The following is a 20,402-nucleotide window of genomic DNA, read 5'->3' on the forward strand; positions in this document are numbered from 1 at the left end:
TAATGCAGTGCCAGTTTCTTGAAAATAAGGTTAGCTTTTCGCCTAAGGGTGCTTCTAGTTGTTCCCTGGTAGGCGGTGCCACCGCTAAGTCACTGTGATTGAGTTGTTGTAGTGGTGGTGGCTGTATCCGTGCCTCGTTGGTTGTTACCCTGCCACTGGTGACCCCTGTAGGCACCCCTGGATTGGTTTCTACCTCTAGAGCGCCTATTCCTGCCTCTTTGTGCCTTGGAGGAGTCCGGAAAGGACCAATTCTTGGAGGGCCAGTTCCTGCTAAACCTTGGAGGTTGAACTTGTAAGAAATCTTTCACTGTTTGCACAGATTTTGCTTTCTCTTCCATCTTTTTTAGTACCTGCTGTGCAGGGGAACCAAATAAATTGACCTTGTCCATAGGTGCATCCAAAAGCTTAGATTTGACGTGTTCTGGTAATGCCTGTTCTTTCAACCATGCATGCCTCCTGATAACTGTGCCAGTCATGGCTGATCTAAAGGAAGCCTCCAGTGCATCATAGCCACATTTTAAAGAATGGTTACTAACCTGCTGTATATTATGTATCATTTCCTGAACATACTTTTTATCTAAAGATTCTTCAGAGGACAGGTTTTTAGTCAACTGGTCAAGCATAAACTCTTGATATTGAAGCATATGAAATTGGCAGTTCAAAGCTCTAGCTGACAAAGTAGCAGAGGTGTAAACTTTTTTACCCCATCTCTCTAAGGACCTGGATTCCCTTTCAGAGGGGAGGGGGTTTTTAGAAGAAGTAGCTGCTACAGCTTTAGGACCCTGGGAGACAGTCTCTGGATCCGCAAAAGGAGCCTTATATAAGTGGTGATGAGTGTCCGGGACCCTGTAGTACCTATTGGGCTTAGCAGGAGCCGGAGGTAAAGAATCAGGAGCAGTGCAAGCATCATTAAATGCATCATCAACAACAGGAAGAACTGGAGGTATAGCTAAAGGCCTATGCTGTGGCAAATGTAGAAAGGTCCTAAGCCTTTTTCTAGAGTCTGAGAAATCTTGGCCCTGCCACTGAAATTGTTCCCTCATAGCATGCAAGGTTTCCCCAAAGGAAAATTCCTCAGGAGGAGAGGCTGAAGGGATGGACTCCTCAGCATCAGAGTCTTTGTAAGGAGAATAAGAAGCCTCAGGAGGGTCTGTATGTTCTGAGTCATCAGAGGAATCATCTGTGGATACTGGCTCAGGGGGCTCTGCTCTAGGCCTCTTTCTGGAGGAGGAGAGGCCCTGTCTGGATGAGGCTGGGCTCCACGAATTAAAGAGATGAGGTCCTCAGCCAAAGAAAGCATATGGGAGCTGGAGCTGGGCCTGTGAGAGGGGGGCTTGGCAGGCACAGGTTTTGATGCTTTGGCTGCTTTAGCCCTGGCAAAGGCCTTAATAGACATGGCTGGAGGAGGCCTAGCAGCTCCACGTGCAGGGGTAGAAATATCCAGGGGAATGGTGTCTGATAAATCCTGTGAAACCGCAACAGAAGGTTGGATTTCAGAAGCCGTTTCTACCAGGTTAGAAGAGGCCTCGGTAGAAGGCAAGTTATCGGCTGAAGAAAGAACCGCTTGCTCGGATTCGGCCGAAACCGAGACACTCGTGGTTTGCTTAACCGCGGTTTCGGCTGAAACCGCGGACCGCGAGTGTCGGTCCTTTTCTTTGCGTTTTTGGTTATTTGCGTAGTCGGAGGATCCGACGGCATAATGTAGGCAAAATCGGAGCCGAAAATCTGCTCAGCAAAGTCCGACCGACGTCTAAGCGTCCGTCGGTTAAAAGAAGCACAGGCTAGACAAGCTGCTACGTCGTGGTCTGGGCCTAAACAATGAATGCAATAGGAGTGGAAATCTTTATGAGGTATTTGTTTCCCACAAGATAAACAGTTGTTAACTTTCTTTGACATCGGCTGAGGCAAGAAAGAGTCCCCAACGGGGTACTTAGCTTTATAGAAGTCTTCGGAGTAGTATTCGGTAGTAGTAATCTCTGGATCTGACCGACCGGCACTTGCGAACAGCTTCTGCTTCGGGCGCCACGCGGCAAGAAAGACTGAGGAAAATGGCATCGGCTGATGCCTTTATACCCGAATAACTGCCGCAATGACGTCAGGTGAAGTGCGACACCAGCCGAAGCCAGACCCAGACTTTGGAATCCGGCCGACCGAAGGGCTGCCTGACGACAGGACAACCCATTTGTAAAGACTGCAGATGCATCCTTGAAGGACATCTTCTCAATGTTAAGTTGTCAATCTCGCCTTCATTCTTGCTTGATGGGACCGCGTCCCTAGCACCTCTATCCTGGGTGGCTCAATGGAACAGACTCTTGAGAACTGTAGAGCCAAAACTGGCTCTGTCCCTGGAGGCCAAATCCAATTTGTAATGGGAAACAAATGTATGAGGAGTGGCCCAAGTGGCTGTTGCACAAATAGTGTCTAATGGAAGTCTAGCTTGAAAGGCTGTGGAAGTGGCTAAGCTTCTGGTTGAATGCGCTTTAGGTTTCGAACACAGCTGTTTTCCCCTGAGCTGATAAATTTCAGAGATGACAGAAGAAGGCCATTTAGACAAGGTCACTTTTGAGACAGGAAGGCCTTTCTTGTTATCAGCATAAGAAAAAGAGTTGATCGGATTTCCTGAATTGTTTTGTTCTGTCCAAATAATATCTGAGTTGGCGGTGGACATCAAGATAATGTAATTTTTGTTCCGATCTGTTTGAATAGTTTGGGAAAAATACAGGAAGATCAATAGCCTGATTCAAATTAGTCTTTGTGGCGACCTTAGGCAAAAAGGTCGGATTAGTTCTCAATGATACTCTGTCTTTGTGGAAGACTAAATAGGGGGGGCGAACAGATAAAGCATGAAGTTCAGACACCCTCCTAGCCGATGTAATAGCAACCAGGAATAAAGTTTTCCATGAAAGAAATTTCAGGGAACATGAAACAGCTGGCTCGAAGGGAGGAAGAATCAAGGATGTCAGCACTAGATTCAGGTCCCATTGAGGAGGAGGACTCCTGATTGGAGGTTTCAGGAGAAAAATTCCTTTCAAGGAGGCTCTACAAAGCCTGTGGGACATAATGTTGTGATCCGCGAACCCGACATGAAAGTTCGAGATAGCGGCCAACTGAACTTTGACTGTGGAAGAAGAGGAGCCCGCGTGAAAAATTTCCGCTAAGAAATCCAAAACTGCTTGTACTGGAGCAGTGAAGGGATCAATATTCTTGGCTTTTGCCCAATAAGAAAAACGTTTCCATTTGCTAGTATAAATCCTCCTAGTAGAGGATTTTAAGGAAGCTACTATGATGTCTCTAACAGGATTAGAGATCATAGGAAGCCTGGCTAAGGAAGGAAGTGGAGCAACCATGCTGTGAGGTTGAGAGAAGGAACAGACCGGTGCAGCTGACCCGACTGGTGAATCAGAAGATCTTGCGCTGGGTCCAGATGCCACGGCTGCACCAAAAGGTGACGATGGAGGAACGGGAACCAAATTTGTCGAGGCCAATAAGGGGCAATGAGAATCATTTTGGCTCTCAAAACGGTGGCTTTCTGGATTACTTGTGAGATAAGAGGAAAGGGAGGAAAGGCATAAAGAAGTCCCTGGGGCCAATCCTGGGTCAGAGCGTCTCTGGGGGGATGGCCTGGCAGTGGGAAGAGAGAAGAAATCTGGGCATTTGCTGTTTTGGGGAGTAGCAAAAAGATCGCAACATGGGCGACCCCATTCTAGAAAAATCTCCTCCACTATAGATTGTTTGAGAGACCACTCGTGAGGCATGAGAATAGCTCTGTTCAATCTGTCCGCTAAAATGTTGGTTTTCCCAGGGATATGCATTGCTACCAGAAACCGATGAGAGGAGATCGCCCATTGCCAAAGTCTGAGAGCTTCTCGACACAAGGGGTAGGACTTGGTTCCGCCCTGTTTGTTGATATACCATACTACAGACATGTTGTCTGTGTGGACTGCAATTGTCCCAAAGGGAAGAAAGTCGTTGAGGGCTTGCAACGTCAAAAGCACTGCTCTCATCTCTAGGACATTTATGTGCAGGTGGTATTCGAACGGTTGCCACGTCCCATGAACCATCCTGCCCTGATAATGCCCCCCCCACCCGATCAGGGAGGCACCCGTAGTGACAGTGGCTACGGGGCTGGGGTACAAAGGTCTGCCTTGGTGAATCTGGGGAGAAGTAATCCACCAAGAAAGATGATTCTTGCAAATCTGTGTCACCAGTATTTGGTGACGCATCGGAAGTTGTTGGTAAGACCACTGAGTGAACAACATCCACTGAAGAAGGCGCATGTAGAAGCGAGCCAGGGGAAGAAGGGTAATGGCCGCAGCCATGAGGCCCAACACTTTTAGAACCATTCTGGCTTGTGCTTTCTTGCTGGCTAGAATGATTCTCACGTGACCTTGTATATCTAAGATTCTTTGGTCTGTGAGGGTAGCTGACATCCGAACAGTGTTTAAGTTTGCGCCTATGAAAGTAATAGACTGGCAGGGCAATAAGGAGGATTTTCCGTAGTTGATAGAGATGCCCAATTGAGTGCAAAGATTTATTGTGTAGTCCCTGGCTTGAAGAAGCTGATGCCTGGTGGTGGCTGAAAGGAGCTAGTCATCGAGATACGGAAACACCTGGAATCCTTGACGTCTCAGGTGAGCCGTGACCACTGCCATACATTTGGTGAACACTCTGGGGGCTGTAGTGAGACCAAAGGGCAGGGCTCTGAATTGGAAATGACTGGACCCCAGCCGAAAGCGGAGAAACCTTCTGGAGCGTCTGTGAATTTTTATGTGATAGTACGCATCCTGAAGATCTATTGAGCACATCCAGTTGTCCTTCTGTAAGAAGGGCAGAATTGACTGAAGTGTGACCATTGAATCTTGTCTTTCTCACAGACTTGTTGAGTCTGCTGAGATCAATATTGGTCTCCAGTCTCCCGTCTTTTGGGGACCAAAAGAACCTTGAGTAGATTCGGGCTCTGAATGATCTGTTGTAACTGGCTGAATGGCTCTTTTGCAGAAGTTTTAAAACTTCTAACTCTGCAATTTCCTTAGACCGGGTGGTACATCTGGAAGGGAATTTGAGTAAGAAGGAGTTTCCTCGAAAGGAATTTTGTAACCCTCGGATATGATCGACTGTACCCATCTGTCTTGAGTTAGGGAAAGCCAGGCTTCTGGGTACAGCGATAGTCTTCCCGACTGCCTCCAAGGATGGACAGTCGGGCAACATCTCAGGGATGCTGAAAGGGCTTGTCAGAGAGAGGCTCTCTGCTTCCCTGGTTTTGTGGACCCCTCTGCCTCTAGGCGCGTCTGTTATTGTTACCCCTCTGCCTCTAGGGGTAAACTGACCACGTGAATCGGCGTGACTCCTTGGGATTTGCGGAACCACATTTTGCCACCCTTCTGTCCTTTAGGGTAAGGTCTAGAAGGGGTGGAAAACGGACCCTACGGCAGAAAGAGTCTTGCCGTCCTGCTCACACCTGGTCAATGTTTCCTTCACTTGAGGGCCAAACAAAGCTGACCCATCAAAGGGAGAGTTTGTGAAGGGCCTTAAAGGGATCTGCAAAATTACAGAGCCGCATCCAGGCTTGGCGTCTAAGAGCCACACCTGTACCTGCGGCCCTACTCGCTCCATCTGCTGCATATGATATCAGACGCATGGAGGAGTTAGCAATAGAATTAAGGGTTCCTAGCTGCAAAGCAATTTTTTCTTGAGCCCCTGCAGCTGTGGGATCCTGTACTACTTCACCTAGCTCCTTAAGGATATCCCGTTGGAGTCTGGTAAAGTGGCATAAGTAGTTCAGCGAGCGCATAGCAAAGGTCGCTGAAGAGAACATCCGCTTACCATACCTATCCATGGTCCTAGAGTCCTTATTAGGAGGATGGACAGGTACGGAAGGATCTGCAACTTCCTTCTTAGTGGCAGCCGCCACCACCATGGCATCAGCAGGGACACCTTTCGTGAGGAATTGCTTGTCCAAAGGGGCAGTAATAAATTTAGAAGGCCTCCTAGGAACTGGCTCTACAGAGTCAGGAGCAGCCCAAGCCTTTCGAGCAATAACCTGCATAAGGGGGTCGAAAGGCGGAGACACACAGAGGTGGAGGGCCGAGATCCAAACGCCTCCAGGTATACCGACTCATCCTCGGAGGGATTATTGGAGGGCCAGTTTCCCCTCTGTTTAAGGAGTTCTAGGATGTCTGAAAAGGAGACATCCTCAGAGGGGGATCTTGGGGATCCCTCCGACTCATCTAAGTCGGTATCTGAAGTGATAGACTCGGGGGAGTCTAAGTGTTTCCTCTTACAGGTCCTCTTGCGCGGAGGATCCCCTGACCGATCCTGAGAATCCTCAGAAGAGGGGGTTCTTCCCAGTGGGGAAACCTGAGGCGGAGGATCTCTGGGTTCGGGAGCAAGAGAGATGGCAGAGATATCGACATGCACCGTAGAGGGAGGAGCTAAGGGAACAGACTGCTGGCTGAGTCCAGTGGCCAGCACACTCTTCATCACCTCAAAGGCTCCCCTCCCAGGGAGGTCCGAGAGAACCCGTTCCGAAGAACCAGGAACTCCAGGGCCCACCGAAAGAGAAGGCTCCGAGGCAGCTGTCGGAGCCGAGCTCACCAAGGCCGAGGCCCCAAGGGGAAGAGTGGGGTCCGGCAAGGGTCCGATGCCACTCACCCCCTCGGAGGAGACCAGGGAAGCCCGACCACCGAATCCCTCTAAGGAAGGTCTCGAAGAGGAGATAAGAGTAGAGGCTGAGGGAGCAGAAGGGGGGGTATCTGTCCCTCTACCGTAGCAGACACTATTCCCGAAGACTCCAGCTCCAAACTCTGGGGTAGAGTCGAAGGAGGAACTGCAATGGGGTGTGGACTAATAGTCGTCTGTTGAGACGGACTATGTAGTATCTGGGCCAGTGCCTGTGATTTTAATAATCTACTGACCACCCTCTCTAAATCATGGTCAGAAAGCCTGGACGACCTGGATGATCGGCTCCGATGGCTCCGTTCCGAGAGGAGAGGAGATGCCGGAGCCGAGTGTATCGGTTCCAAGGAAGGGGACCTGGACCTCTTCCTCGAAGGAACCATCTTAGCCGACGAAACCATGGGTGTTGTCGGAGCCGACAACTTTTTGGCACCGACAGAAGGTCTCGATGCATCGGCTCCGGCCGGAGCTGATACAGACATAAAAGTAAGGGTGTCGGAGCCGGTCGGCGCCGACACCGAAGCCTGGGCCACATGGTGGTTGGAACCGATCGGAGCCGACACCGATGTGGCCGAACCAGTATCGGCACCTATAGCCATCGGTGCCGAGGATTTGTGTAAACCAGGATCGGCTCCAGCCAGAGCCGATCTAGACTCTGAAAGAGTCAGAGCCGAGGCCGCAGGCTTAGACACTGAAGCCTGGGCCTTGGAAGACTTGGAAGTCTTGCTCGGAGCCGACTTAGCCGGAGAGCCCTCCGGTTTAAGTAGGCCCCTCAAAATCAATTTGTTTCTCCTTTCCTGCAGGACTCTCTGGCTGAAGGAATGACAAATCGCACAGGAGTCCTGCAGGTGGAGAGGTCCTAGGCAGTATAAGCAAGAAATGTGACAGTCTGTCAGAGACATCTTCTGACAGCACGAGTCACACTTCTTAAAGCCTGAGACCCTTTCCTTGGACATAGTTGCAGAAAAAAACACAGACACAACACAGCCCAAGAAACACTTATCCCAAAATTTAAGAAATCACTCACCTCTCACATACACACACACACACACACCCTAACAAGGGGGGGGATGGGAGGGGAGAAGGCCTGACTAAAAAAATTAAGGAGTAAGGGAAATTCTAGTCAGAAAAGGGACTAAATCTAAACTAAAATTGTTAAATATAAGATTGAAGTGAAAAAAGGGGCAAAAACAGTAATATATAAATCACTTACCAGGAGCTGGTAAAAGGAGGACCTCATCAGCGGCGCAAGCGAGATCTGGGTACTTACCGCCTTGCATCATGGGATATGGGGCTGCCTCAAGCTGGTAAAAGTGACTCTCGAGCTTAGCAAGTGCCGAGTCGGAGCCGAGGATCGGATCCGAACCCATCAAGCAAGAATGAGGGCGAGATTGACAACTTAACATTCTCTGTTATATATAAAAGAGGTAGGACTCTTAAAAATGTCCTTGAATCCCATATGAAGGGACCCATGACTGGGTATATGAGGAAATGCGGGGCTTGCACTTTATGTTCATACATCCTTGAGGGCCCTTCTTGTGTGATAAATGGTGTCACGATTAAACTTAAAAGGAAGGGTTGATGCTAAACAGAAAGGGTTGTACGTTGTGCTTTATGCACTGATTGCCCCACTTTCTATATTGGGAAAACCGAAAGGAAATTAAGATGCATCTGAGGGATATTAGACACTAACCCACTTGCCAAACATTGTAAGGAATGTGAAGGACATAATTTTAAATTTATTATTATAGATGTAATTGATATAGATCCAAGGGGTGGTCCTTGTACCTTACAGTTAGAAAAGCAAGAATCATTATGGCAGATAAAACCAAATGCCACAAACTGGCCAGGAATAAATGATGCTCTGTCTCTAGTTTGTTTTCTTAAATTAATGGCATTAAATAGATAGAAGAAGTTTGTAATATATATATTTTTAACACATTTCATGTTTTGAACAAGGTTCTTCTTGTCAGTGAAGCAGTGTTTATATATTGCATTGTCTTTTTGAAATTTTGATATATTTTACTAATCTTGTGTGGGTTTTAAATGTGTTTGATTGTTCATGAATATGTATGAGTTGTATAACACCTTATTGGCTTGATGTTAATTAAGGGGTGGATCTGTTCTTTTAAATTAATGGTTTCTGACATTATCTGGTAACCTTGATAAAGTCTCTGAATAAGCAGAGACTAAAGTGCTTGGAATATATCTTTTTACCAGATTTATTTACTATTTGCTTATTATTTTATGTGAATAAAGTACTATATTTATTAAGAATCTGCTGCCATTCTTGTGGACCCACTGCTGCCTTGTTGTTTTTACGTTAGGCTTGAATGGTTACTGAGATATTGTAAGTTGTTTAAAATATTACAAAATTAATGTTTAATATTTTTATTAAGGTTTATAAAATACAGTTTAAGGCTAATAAATCTAATGAACACTGCCACTGTAAAAATTTGTTTGTGCTGAACAGTTTGTCATTTATTTTTCTGTAGTAACACTTGTGGCTTCAGAAATATGAACATTTTTTGAAATATGTGGATATTACTTGTTTTTGCCAAAAATCTCAGGATGCAATCACTGGAGCTCCACTGAGTGAATGAGTTAAACTACAGTAACTTTAACAGCAATGAACTGCAACACCCATAGCACAATAAGGTATATGGCAATAACAGTTATGTCATATTATGACATGAATGTAAGTAATGCTTCAACATTTATCTGTCTGCTTCTTTAACTTACGTAGTAGATCCCTTTTTTGAAGATGACAGTGATGCCTATACAAATATACTTCTCTGTTAATTAATTATATTTTACCATTTTCAGATTCATAACGTTTTCCTTATGTTCAGTGAAATGCCTTCAAAGAAGGCTTGTTATAGCCATCTTTAAAATATACTGCCATTTACAAAAAGGGTTGAAGCTTCAAAAGAGTGATGACACATGTTGTACATGGGATAAAGGCATCTAGTTCAGTCCATTTCATTTAACAGTATACACAAAGAGATAACACTATACTGATAAAGCAGAATTAGATGGGAGTATGCATGCATCATGACCAAAAAGCATCAGTTGCTGGGACCAATAACCAGGGCCCTGGATCTAAAACATATATGTTAACTCAAGTCTTTGAAATGATAGTAAAATGCAGTGTACCTTTGCTTGAGGACTGAGACCACATTTTGTAAAGATGTATTGCCACTGCGGGAGCCCCAGGTGAACGATCATAAGTCTATAATAAGCTGTGAAAGTATCAGTAAGATAGTACCAGTACAAAGCTCTGTCTACAAACCAGATTTCAGCCTGTTGGGCAGCAGAATCTGTTGAGTGAGAAAAGGATGAATATAGCTTTGGTTAATGTGAACTTCAGAATATCATCTAATATATGAACTACTGCTTGACTGCTACAATATTACACTAGGAGAATTAACTTCAAATAAACTCACTCTGTATGGAAAAAGTACAGCTGTGTACACTTACCATAAATGTAGATGTTCGAGTGTATTCACTGTTGCAGTCATTACATTTGGGTTATCTGCTTGCAGGTATCCCTCAGTCGGCCTGATTAACAAAGTCTTGGGTCCTGCGTCGGTTGCTGTCCCTTCTTCCATGACGTCAGGTCGTCAGGAGTATAAAACATGCAGCCAACGCCATTACATCAGTTTTTCTTGCCCCAGATGTCAGGTGCCCCCCTAATGGGAAGCAATTAAACATAAAATTACAAAAATATACCTCCAACAAAAAAGCAAATACACCAAAAAGGCTTTTAAGCATAGTAAAGGAAAGTAGCGGTATAGCCAAAAGAAGTTAGGGGGCTGGAGGGAGGGTAAACCAGGACTGCAACAGTGAATACACTTGAACATCTACATTTATGGTAAGTGCAAACAACTGCACTATATTCTTCGTGTTTCACTGTTGCAGTCATTACATTTGGGTAGATTCCCAAAGCTATGGTTGGGAGGAGGAATTTAGATAGCATTATGGCCAGCTATAAGGCCCTGCAAGACTGCAGTGGCAAAGCCAGCTCTGGATTTAGAGAAAATTGGCAAATGATAATGCTTGGTGAAAGTATGTACAGAACTCCAGGTAGCAGCTTCTAGGATGTCCTTGGTAGGGATGCCTCTCAGAAAGGCTGTAGAGGTAGATGCAGCCCTGGTGGAGTGAGGTCTGATCCCCTGGGGGACAGGTTTTCCATGGTGCTTATAGCAGAAATGAATGCAATGGCTTATCCATTTAGAAATGGTTTGTTTGAAATAGCCTTCCCCTCTGCCCCTGGAGCAAATGCCACCAGCAGTTGTTCAGATTTCCTTTGAGGTTTAGTCCTGTCCAAGTAGAATCTAAGTTGTCTGTGCACATCTAAGGAATGCAGTATCTGTTTCCCTTTATTGGATTGGGAAAAAGGTTGGCAAATGAATAGAATGATTAAGAACCACACTGGATACCACCTTGGGCATGAAGGATCTATTGATTCTGAGGGACACCCTGTTCGCATGAAAGATGATGAAAGGCTCCACTGCCATAAGGGCCTGTAATTCAGATACCCTTCTAGCTGAAGTGATTTCTAAAAGGAAAGCTGTTTTCCAAGAAAGAAATTTTAAGTCTGCAGTAGCAGCTATCTCGAAAGGAGGTAGAATGAGTTTCTCCAAGACAAAGTTAAGGTCCCAGGCTGGGGTTGGAGCTCTCCTGGGCGGTCTCAAATTTTTGGCCCCTCTGAGGAACTGCTTGAGCAGTAGATGAGAGAAGAGGGGAGGTTCTGTGCTATAATGAACTGAAATGGCTGAGGCATGGATTTTAATGGAGGAAAAAGACAGGCCCTTGTGAAGCATCTCAGTTAAGTATTGTAAAATCTGAGGTAAACTGGGCACTGCTGTGCTCATCCCTTGAGATTGGTTCCAGGCACAGAATCTTTTCCATTTTTCAGCATAAAATTTTCTAGTACTAGGCCTCCTTGCCTCTAAAATGATATCCATCACAGGTTTGCTGAGGGATGGTAAAGGAGAGATTAAGTAATTAGCCATGCTGTAAGGTTCAGTGTTGGAAGCTGAGGGTGCAGAATCTGGTTCTCCTGCTGAGACAGCAGGGAAGGAGTCTGAGGCAGGTGCCATAAAGATAACCGTGACACACTGCGCAGGAGGGGGTATCAGTGTTGGCGCGGCCAGTCTGGAGCAATCAAAATCATCCTTGGTTTGTCCTGTTTGATTTTTAGTAGTACTTTGGAGAACAGAGGCAGCGGGGGGAAGGTATAGACTGATTTTTCCAGCTGAAGAACAGAGCATCCACTTTCCAGGCTTGTTTGTGGGGAGTCCTTGTGCAAACTTTGTCCAATTGGTAGTTCTGGGGAGAGGCAAACAGGTCTATATATGGGCTCCCCCATTTGCTTGTCAACATGTTGAAAATCCTTGGTCCCAGTTTCCACTTGTGTGGGTCCATGATGTTTCTGCTTAGTCTGTCTGCCAGTGTATTTAATTTTCCTGGCAGGAATTGAGCTTGTAGGTGCACTTGGTAGCTCAAGGCTGTGTTCTACAATGACATGGCTAGTCTGCAGAGGGAGTAAGAATGTGCACTCCCCTGCTTGTAATGTACCACATAACAGTGGTGTTGTCCATTTTTACCATTAGTTGTCCTGGAAGAATGTGGTCCTTGAAGGCTGTCAGAGCATTCTGTATAGCTAACATTTCTTTTTGAGTGATATGCAGGTGCATTTGACTTGGGTTCCATTTGCCCTGAATGCACTTCCCTGCCAGGTAAGCTCCCCATGCATAGTCTGATGCATCTGTTGTTAGGGTTTGGGTGGCAGGGGGTGGTGTGAAAGGTAGTCCCTTGTTTTGGTGGCAGGCCACTGCTCACCAAAGGAACTCTAGGCGTAGGTAAGGTATGATAGGAATCATTGTTTCTAGGTCTTGAGAATGTTGACACCATATGCTTTTTAGATACCATTGTAGTTTCCTCATATGCAGTCTTGCATATGGAATTAGAAGAATGCAGGAGGCCATGAACCCCAAGGCTTGCAGTATTTGTCTTGCAGATAGCAGGGTTTTTGTGGCAATTTGTTTGAAGTAGGTTGTCAATGAATTTGCTTTTCTGGAGTGAGGTAAGCCATCTGGGAAGTTGTATTCAAGCTTGCTCCCAGGAATATAATTTGTTGACAGGGTACCAGGTGTGATTTCTTTTCATTTATGGTGTACCCCAGACAAGTTAGATCCCTTTTTACAAAGGCCAGATGATTCAAAAGTATGTCCTGGCTTTCTGCCTGAATTAGACAATCTTTGCCTGCAAAATGCAATAACTGGAGCTAGGCACTTTGTGAATACCCTGGGCGCAGTAGATAAGCCAAAGGGCAGTGCAGAGAACTGATAGTGCGTGTAGCCTGCTTTGAAGTGTAAGTATCTTCTACAAGATTCCCTGATTGGGATGTGCAGGTATGCTTCTTTTAAATCTAGTGTTGCCAACCAGGCATCTTTGCCTAGCATAGGAAGTAATTGATGAAGAGTTAGCATCTTGAATTTTGGAAACTCCAAAAAGGTGTTTAGAGTAGACAGGTCCAGGATAGGCACCATGAATTGTCTTTTCTGGGTACCAGGAAAAGTCTTGAGTAGAAACCTTGTCCCTTTTCCTCTTCTGGTACCAGCTGAATAGCCCCCATGCTTATGAGAGAAAGTACTTATTTTTGGGCTTCTGCCCACTGATTTGGGGGTAGATCCGGCCACCCACTTGGTGTTGGCAACATGTGAAAGTGAAATCTGTATCCCTGGGACACTATATTTAAAACCCATTTGTCCTGGGTAATGAGTTCCCAATTCTTTGCATGAAGAGCAATCTTTCCCCCCAAAGGGTCAGTCAGTTGATAAGTGCTTGGAAATTTTAAAAGGAAGTCATTGAGACAGTTTACCATAGGGGGGAGTCTTATTATTCCCACACTTGGAAGTGGAGGACCCCCACTGCTTAGTTCTGTGAGTCTCCTGGGACTGAAACCTGGGGTTTTTGCTGTGTCTGGGTTTGGCTTGAGAAGACCTGGAAGGGTCTGGAAAGGACCGATTCTTAGAGGGCCAGTGCCTATTAAATCTAGGAGGCTGAACTTGTAAAAAATCTTAAACAGTTTGTATAGCTTTAGCTTTATCTTCCATCTTTTTAAGAACTTCCTCAGCCTTGTTGCCAAACAGGCAGTCCTGATTTAAAGGAACATCCAACAACTTAGCTTTAACATCAGGCAAAGATTGTTCCTTAAGCCAAGCATGCCTTCTGAGCACAGACACAGTAACAGCAGCCCTGCAAGAGGCCTCTAATGAATCAAAACCACATTGCAAAGTATGTTTTCCAACTTGTTCGGCAGAATGCATTAAATCCTGTAATTCTTTATTTTCTACACAGTCAGGAATCAACATCATTTTCTGTTTAAGCAGTCCAATAACATGTTGCTGATATTTTAACATATGAAACTGGCAGTTTAAAGCCCTAATGGCCAAGGTTGCAGAAGTGTAAACCATCTTACCCCATCTATCCAGCACCCTGGAGTCTCTATCAGAAGGGGTAGGATTTTTAGCAGTGGAAGCCTTAATGCCCTTGGGCTCCTGTGAAATAGTCTCTGGATCTGCAATAGAATTTTTGAAAAAGAACTTGTGGGACTCAGGGACCCTGTAGTATCTGTCAGGTTTTCTGGGAGCAGGAGGCAGGGAATCAGGGGCCAAACTAGATTCCGAGAAAGCATCATGAACAATGTCTAGTACAGGAGGAATAGCTAAAGGCCTATGCTGAGATAGGAGAAGGAAATCCCTAAGCCTCTTTTTTGAATCAGAAAAATTCTGGCTTTCCCAGTGGAAATGCTCCCTTAGAGTATGTAAGGTTTCCCCAAAAGAAAAATCCTCAGGAGGGGAAGCACAGGCAATAGAGTCATCTGCAACAGAATCCTCCTAAGTAGGTAAGGGCAAATCCAGATCATCAGAAGAGTCAGAAAAAACAGAATCCTGATCAGAAGATTCATAATCAACTTCAGTCCTAGGCCTCTTAGAAGGGGCGGGGGTTGGCTACCCCTGATTAGAGTTATTAGATCTTCAGCCATTCTTATCATTTGTTTTTTATGCATAGAGGCCTGAGCATGTGGCCTGGGCATCATTTTTTAGACATGGATCGAGATTTAGGCCTAAGTAATGAAGGAGGCGTCGATTTAATATGCAATTCCATTGGGCTGAATACACCCTCAGAAGCCGGTGCCTGCACAGCGGCTCCGGACCCATCCAAAGTAGAGTCATCCGCGGGTTCCATAGTTGAAGCATCTCGTGGCATACCGGACTCCGAATGGGTCTCAGTAGAGGCCTGCAAATCAGAAGTAGCGGGTATCAGGGGCTGCAAAAGCACCTCACTGAATACCGGCAATCTGGCAACTGGCTTAGGAGAAGCGTCGGCAGTTTTGGACCTCAGCGGCCTGTCTCTGTCTTTATCTTTGCGTTTTTTCAGAATCCCGGTAGTCGGATGGCTAACCGATGACATTTCAGGATAATTAAACCGAGAACCGAAATATTTAGAGGCGAAAATATACCGACAATGGACAGTACGCTGATTAAATAAAGCACAAAACCGACAGCAAGGTACATTGTGGTCAGGGCCTAGGCAAGGAATACAGTACGAATGAAAATCTTTATGAGGTATTTGCTTTCCACAAGTAATGCAATTATTAACTTTTACTGACATTGGTAAGGAGCAAGAAAAAGTTTCCTCAATGGGGTACTTAGCTTTAGTTGAAGACTTCGGTTCTGAAACATGAAATAGAAAATTTCAGGAGTCGGCTGACCGGCACTTGCGAACTGCTTCTGCTTCTGGAACCGCACGGCAAGAAAGACTGATGTAATGGCATCGGCTGCATGTTTTATACCCCTGATGACCTGACATGGAAGAAGGGACAGCAACCGACGCAGGACCCAAGACTTTGTTAATCAGGCCGACTGAGGGCTACCTGCAAGCAGATAACCCAAATGTAATGACTGCAACAGTGAAACAAGAAGAACATCAAGATTTGATTCTGCAACAAAGTATTCACAGACTCCTTCAATGATTACAAATTCTAATTTAATCAAATATTTAAATATCTAAATATATGTATATATGTATGTATATATGCATACGTGTGTGTGTGTGTGTGTGTGTGTGTGTGTGTGTGTGTGTGTGTGTGTATACATGTAGGTATATTCACAATATACAAAAAATTAAACTGCGAACATTTAAATGACTGTTATGAATAATTTAAGGACCATACTTTAAGCCATGTCTAAAATTGGGGCCAGATATGGCCAGCATTCTGCATTATATAACACCAAAATTATGATTAAATTATTATTATTTAATTATTGATTATGTAAGGAACCATACTCTTTGCCTTATGCACAAACACAAAAAATAATATCCCTAAATATAAGTCAACTTTTTTCTAAAGGCTTTCATTTGGTGGCACTTAAAAACTGACAAGATGTACCTCATGAAGACAGAAGTAATATAACACAGAAGCATAAGCACTCTGGGAAAAGAAAGGCAGAATAAGATGGGTTATGTTATAATACATTGGTACAATACTCCTTGTGGAACCATAAGGCATCCACTGCAGACTGCAAGCAGATGGATTCTCAGGACATGTGCAAATCTAAAGCAAGGACAACCATTAAACTAAGATTTCCACAGGCTTTGCCCAGAAGGTGAAGACATGCCATAACTTACATCCCAAAGGTAGCCAAGACCCAGTCAATACTTAAAAAAGGATGATGATTTCTAGAGAACTTGCTAATTACAGGAAATACAAAATATGCAGGCACTGTTGATTTAGTGTCTGTTTCAACCTCCAAAACTCAGACGATAAAGAAGTAGTGTTACTCAATGCCTGAAGCCTAACAGGTTGTACTCCTTACAGCCCTTCCTGTCATTCAAACATATAAATTATGCATTGTTACTGAAACAAGAAATGTAGTTTCAATGTGCAATAGCACCCCTCAATGTTGAGTTTCAGTCCCTACCTCTCCTTCAGACCCACCTCCAAAAATGAGTATGTTGCTGTTGGTGGTGTGTCCATATTCCTAAAAAGTTGAATCACATCAAGACTCATTAGGCAAGACAATGAATTTGAGCTCTTCCATATCCTACTTGCAATTAACAAAAATCCTTACCATACCATATTCAACTGCCATACCTCCCCTCCGTGCTACCTGTAGCCCATGAAGCATATAAAAAACAAACTGGAGTCCCTCCTAAATAAACCGAATACTATTCTCCTGGGAAATTTCAGCTATCATACCTTTAACAGGGTAACCTACACTACCACAAATAAGTATGTATAATGCTTCATAGAGTTCATAAACACTACCTCCTTAAACCAACTAGCTCATTTCCCAACTAGGGGCTCAAAAATATGGAATCTAGCCCTCACCAATATAAACTTACTATGCTCTATGCCTGCAAGTACGCCATCACTGGTCAGATCTGATCACCACTCAGTAATATTCACTATGAGGATTAAATCTATTCACTATGAGGGTTAAATCTGATCAAATCATTGTGTCTTTAGAGATTAATAAAGGGCAAAACCATAGCAGCTAGCGCTAGCTGATGACCCAATGAAATTTAAGCACCTCCTTGCTTAGCACTCTGATGCATTAACAAAAGTTTCTCTGCTGACTTACATACTTGCATTAAGACATCACTGTTCGTCAGACACAAATTCAATGTTAAGTTCAACGAAAAACAAAGAAACAGTATAACCAAACTATACAATAAAAGAAAAACAAATTTTTGTTCACAAGTTTAACTTAAATACCCCAACCTACAGAAAGATAAACAAAGAACTAACAAATAAAATAAACTCAAATCCTCCAAAGATAAGTATGAATTGAATATTGCCACATGCAAAAGACAGTCACAAGACCTTTTTATAACTGTCAAACCTTAACAAAATGCTTAGCATTGCAATGAGCTAATACAATACAATGTATTCTCATTCCCAGGTGACATAACCAATATATTAGCTGATAAATTTAGTTTAAACCTTACACCCTTATCTCTCCCAACCTTCTCTTAAATGTTAGCATGCCTCGAGATCATCTCAGACCAAGTCCTGAGAGCACTCTCAAATGCCAAGAACACTAGTCCCATGGGTCCATACAATGTGCTAAATTGCTTTCTTGTCTGCACCAAGCATGGCCCTATAGACTCACTACTAAACCTACACAGTCTCTAATTTTACACTGGATTCATGCTTGATATGAGGAGAACTGCTGTAGTCATCCCACTCCAAAAGCAATGGAGGATATCATTGTAAAACTTATTACCATAGACATCAACAGTCTGCACTCCCTTGACTCAAACCAGTTTGGGTTCATTAAAGAAAGACCCTGCCTCCAAACTTAGTAGATGTCTTAAATCAACTCACTGAAGCACTAGGCACAGGAAAATCGGTGCACACTGTTACCTCAACCTGGAGAAGGCTTATGACACCATCCTACAATCTATATTTACAGATAAGCTAATAAAACTAAATGTGAATACCCATGTAAGCCAATGGATAGCAAACTGGGTCACTGACAGAACCTAATCTATTAATGTAAGGGGCACGCTCTCATCAAAAAGGGTCATTACTAGTGGCACCCCTCAGGGATTGGTCCTTGGACTACATTTTTTTCCATGGTTACTTCTCTGATGTTATGGCTGATGTTACTGGCCTGTGTTTGACCAAGTTTCTGGATGACTGCAAACTTGGATCTATCATAAACTCTCCAGCTAACTCCCACATTCTCCAGGAAGGTCTAACATGTGCAAATAAATGGTGACAGGATCATGGCCTTAAGTGTAGAGTCAAGAAATGTAGTATAGTATCCTTTGGCTAACACAGGCACCTATGCACCTACCACATCACATCCCTTTGGAAGCTGACAGTGTTATTACACACCTGGGTACTTTCATTGACAATTAACTATCCTTTGACCACCATATACTTACTCAATTTGGAAATCCTTTTATCTTACCAGATTGAATACTAGGATTGTATCTTCAAGGTCAAGGGAACTTATCTCTCTCAACTCTCCCCTTATCAGACCCACAACATAATATAATGCTCCTTTCAGTATGCACTTGTCCAAGCATGACTCAACTCAAAAGACCACAGTGTTTTCCTAACAAAGAAAATCACAGGCACATCTGCCAGGTGTTACATAAACTGCCTTAAAGCACTTTCGCTTTTTTCTGTTTATTACCGACTTTTAAGAGGGCATCTTTGTCTTGCCTACAAAGACTTGAAGGATGAAGTCCTATATGATCACCTACATGTCAGCAAAACAAATAGTTTAAACACCCATTCAAAGGAACTAAACTTCCTCTGCAGCATAGACAGGACCTGCCAGCAATATAAATAGACATTTCTTTCAAAGAATCTCTCTAAAAGACTTATTTTAAATGTAAAATCAAACACAACCTGGACAAATGAATGGGAAGCAGTAAATTCACTCCTGTTCTGGCCTGGCCTCTTAAACCCTGACAGAAAAGGGAAGAAATTAATAATAGTTACTTTGCATTGTATGCTACAGATGAAATAAAGAAGTTATGTACTCACCATAATGTTCCATGTTTGTAGCTAATCCCTCCCTTCATTCTTACATATGGGTTTGGAGCCGATCCTCGGCTCCGACTCGGCCGATTACAAAGCTCAAAGTCTCTTAGTTGGCTCATGGCAAGGTAGGTATCCCATAGTGCAGTAGTAAGACTCCCCAGATCATGTTTGCTGCTGACTATAAAAGTGATAGAAAAGTTATCCACAAGGAACAACAAAGATGAAAGGTCTCACCCTAACAAAGGCAATACTATCCTTTCTCCAGATCCTCCAAGGATACATGGACAGGGGTAGGTGGGTGGGTTCGTAAGAATGAAGGGCGAGATGGACTACAAACATGGAATGTTATGGTGAGTACATAACTTCTTTATGTTCTGTAGTCCTATCTCGCCTTCATTCTTACATATGGGCCAGCGTCCCTACCACCATTTTCTCAGGTGGCTCATGGGAATATACTCCTAAGAACTGTGGAACCAAAGGAGGCTCTACCACTTGAGGTCAAATCCAATTTGTAATGAGTAATAAAGGTATGAGGGGTAGTCCAAGTTGCTGCTGCACAAATACTGTCAATTGGGACTTTGGCTTGAAAGGCAGCAGATGTGGATAGGGATCTGGTAGAATGAGCCTTAATTTTAAACAGAAGTTCTTTTCCATTGGAAGAGTAGATAAAAGAGATACAATTGGAAATCCAATTAGATAGTTACCTTGGAGTCTGGCAGACCTATCCTAGTTTCAGAAAAGGATACGAACAATTGGTCTGATTTTCTAAGTTCCTAGGTTCTATGTAGGTAAAACTGTAACTGTCTGTGAACATCAAATTGATGAAATTTATATTCTGCATTGTTTGAATGATTAGGAAAAAATACAGGCAGTTCGATGGTTTGGTTCAATTTAGACTGAGCAAACTTTGGGGATGAAAGAAGGGTTTGTAAGAAGGGAAACTCTGTCTCTATGAAAAATCAAGTAAGGTGGTTTGACTGACAGTGCTTGCAACTCTGACACCCTTCTAGCGGATGCAATAGCTACTAGAAAAATGGTCTTCCAAGACAGAAACTTCAGTTTACAAGAATGTGTGAGTTCAAAAGGAGGGGAAGTAAGTTTGGACAAAACAAAATTTAGATCCCAAGGAGATACAGGTTCCTGAAAGGGA

General features: G+C 43.9%; 1 protein-coding gene across 3 annotated transcripts in view; it reads right to left on the reverse strand.

Annotated features, from left to right (window-relative positions):
• TPGS2 (tubulin polyglutamylase complex subunit 2) overlaps positions 1-20,402 on the reverse strand; it is a 612,577-nt gene that overhangs the window by 17,626 nt on the left and 574,549 nt on the right. For 2 of the 3 annotated variants that reach the window (XM_044078027.1, XM_044078035.1), the window contains exon 6: positions 9,832-9,995. The exons of the other annotated variant lie outside the window; for it this stretch is intronic. In XM_044078027.1, coding sequence (XP_043933962.1) covers positions 9,832-9,995 — 164 coding nt within the window. The remainder of the gene's footprint in view (positions 1-9,831; positions 9,996-20,402) is intronic. 3 annotated transcript variants of the gene reach the window in all.

Source organism: Protopterus annectens, chromosome 1.part1, assembly GCF_019279795.1.
Source record: "Protopterus annectens isolate FY-2018-M chromosome 1.part1, PAN1.0, whole genome shotgun sequence".
In the NCBI taxonomy this organism is placed as follows: domain Eukaryota; kingdom Metazoa; phylum Chordata; order Ceratodontiformes; family Protopteridae; genus Protopterus; species Protopterus annectens.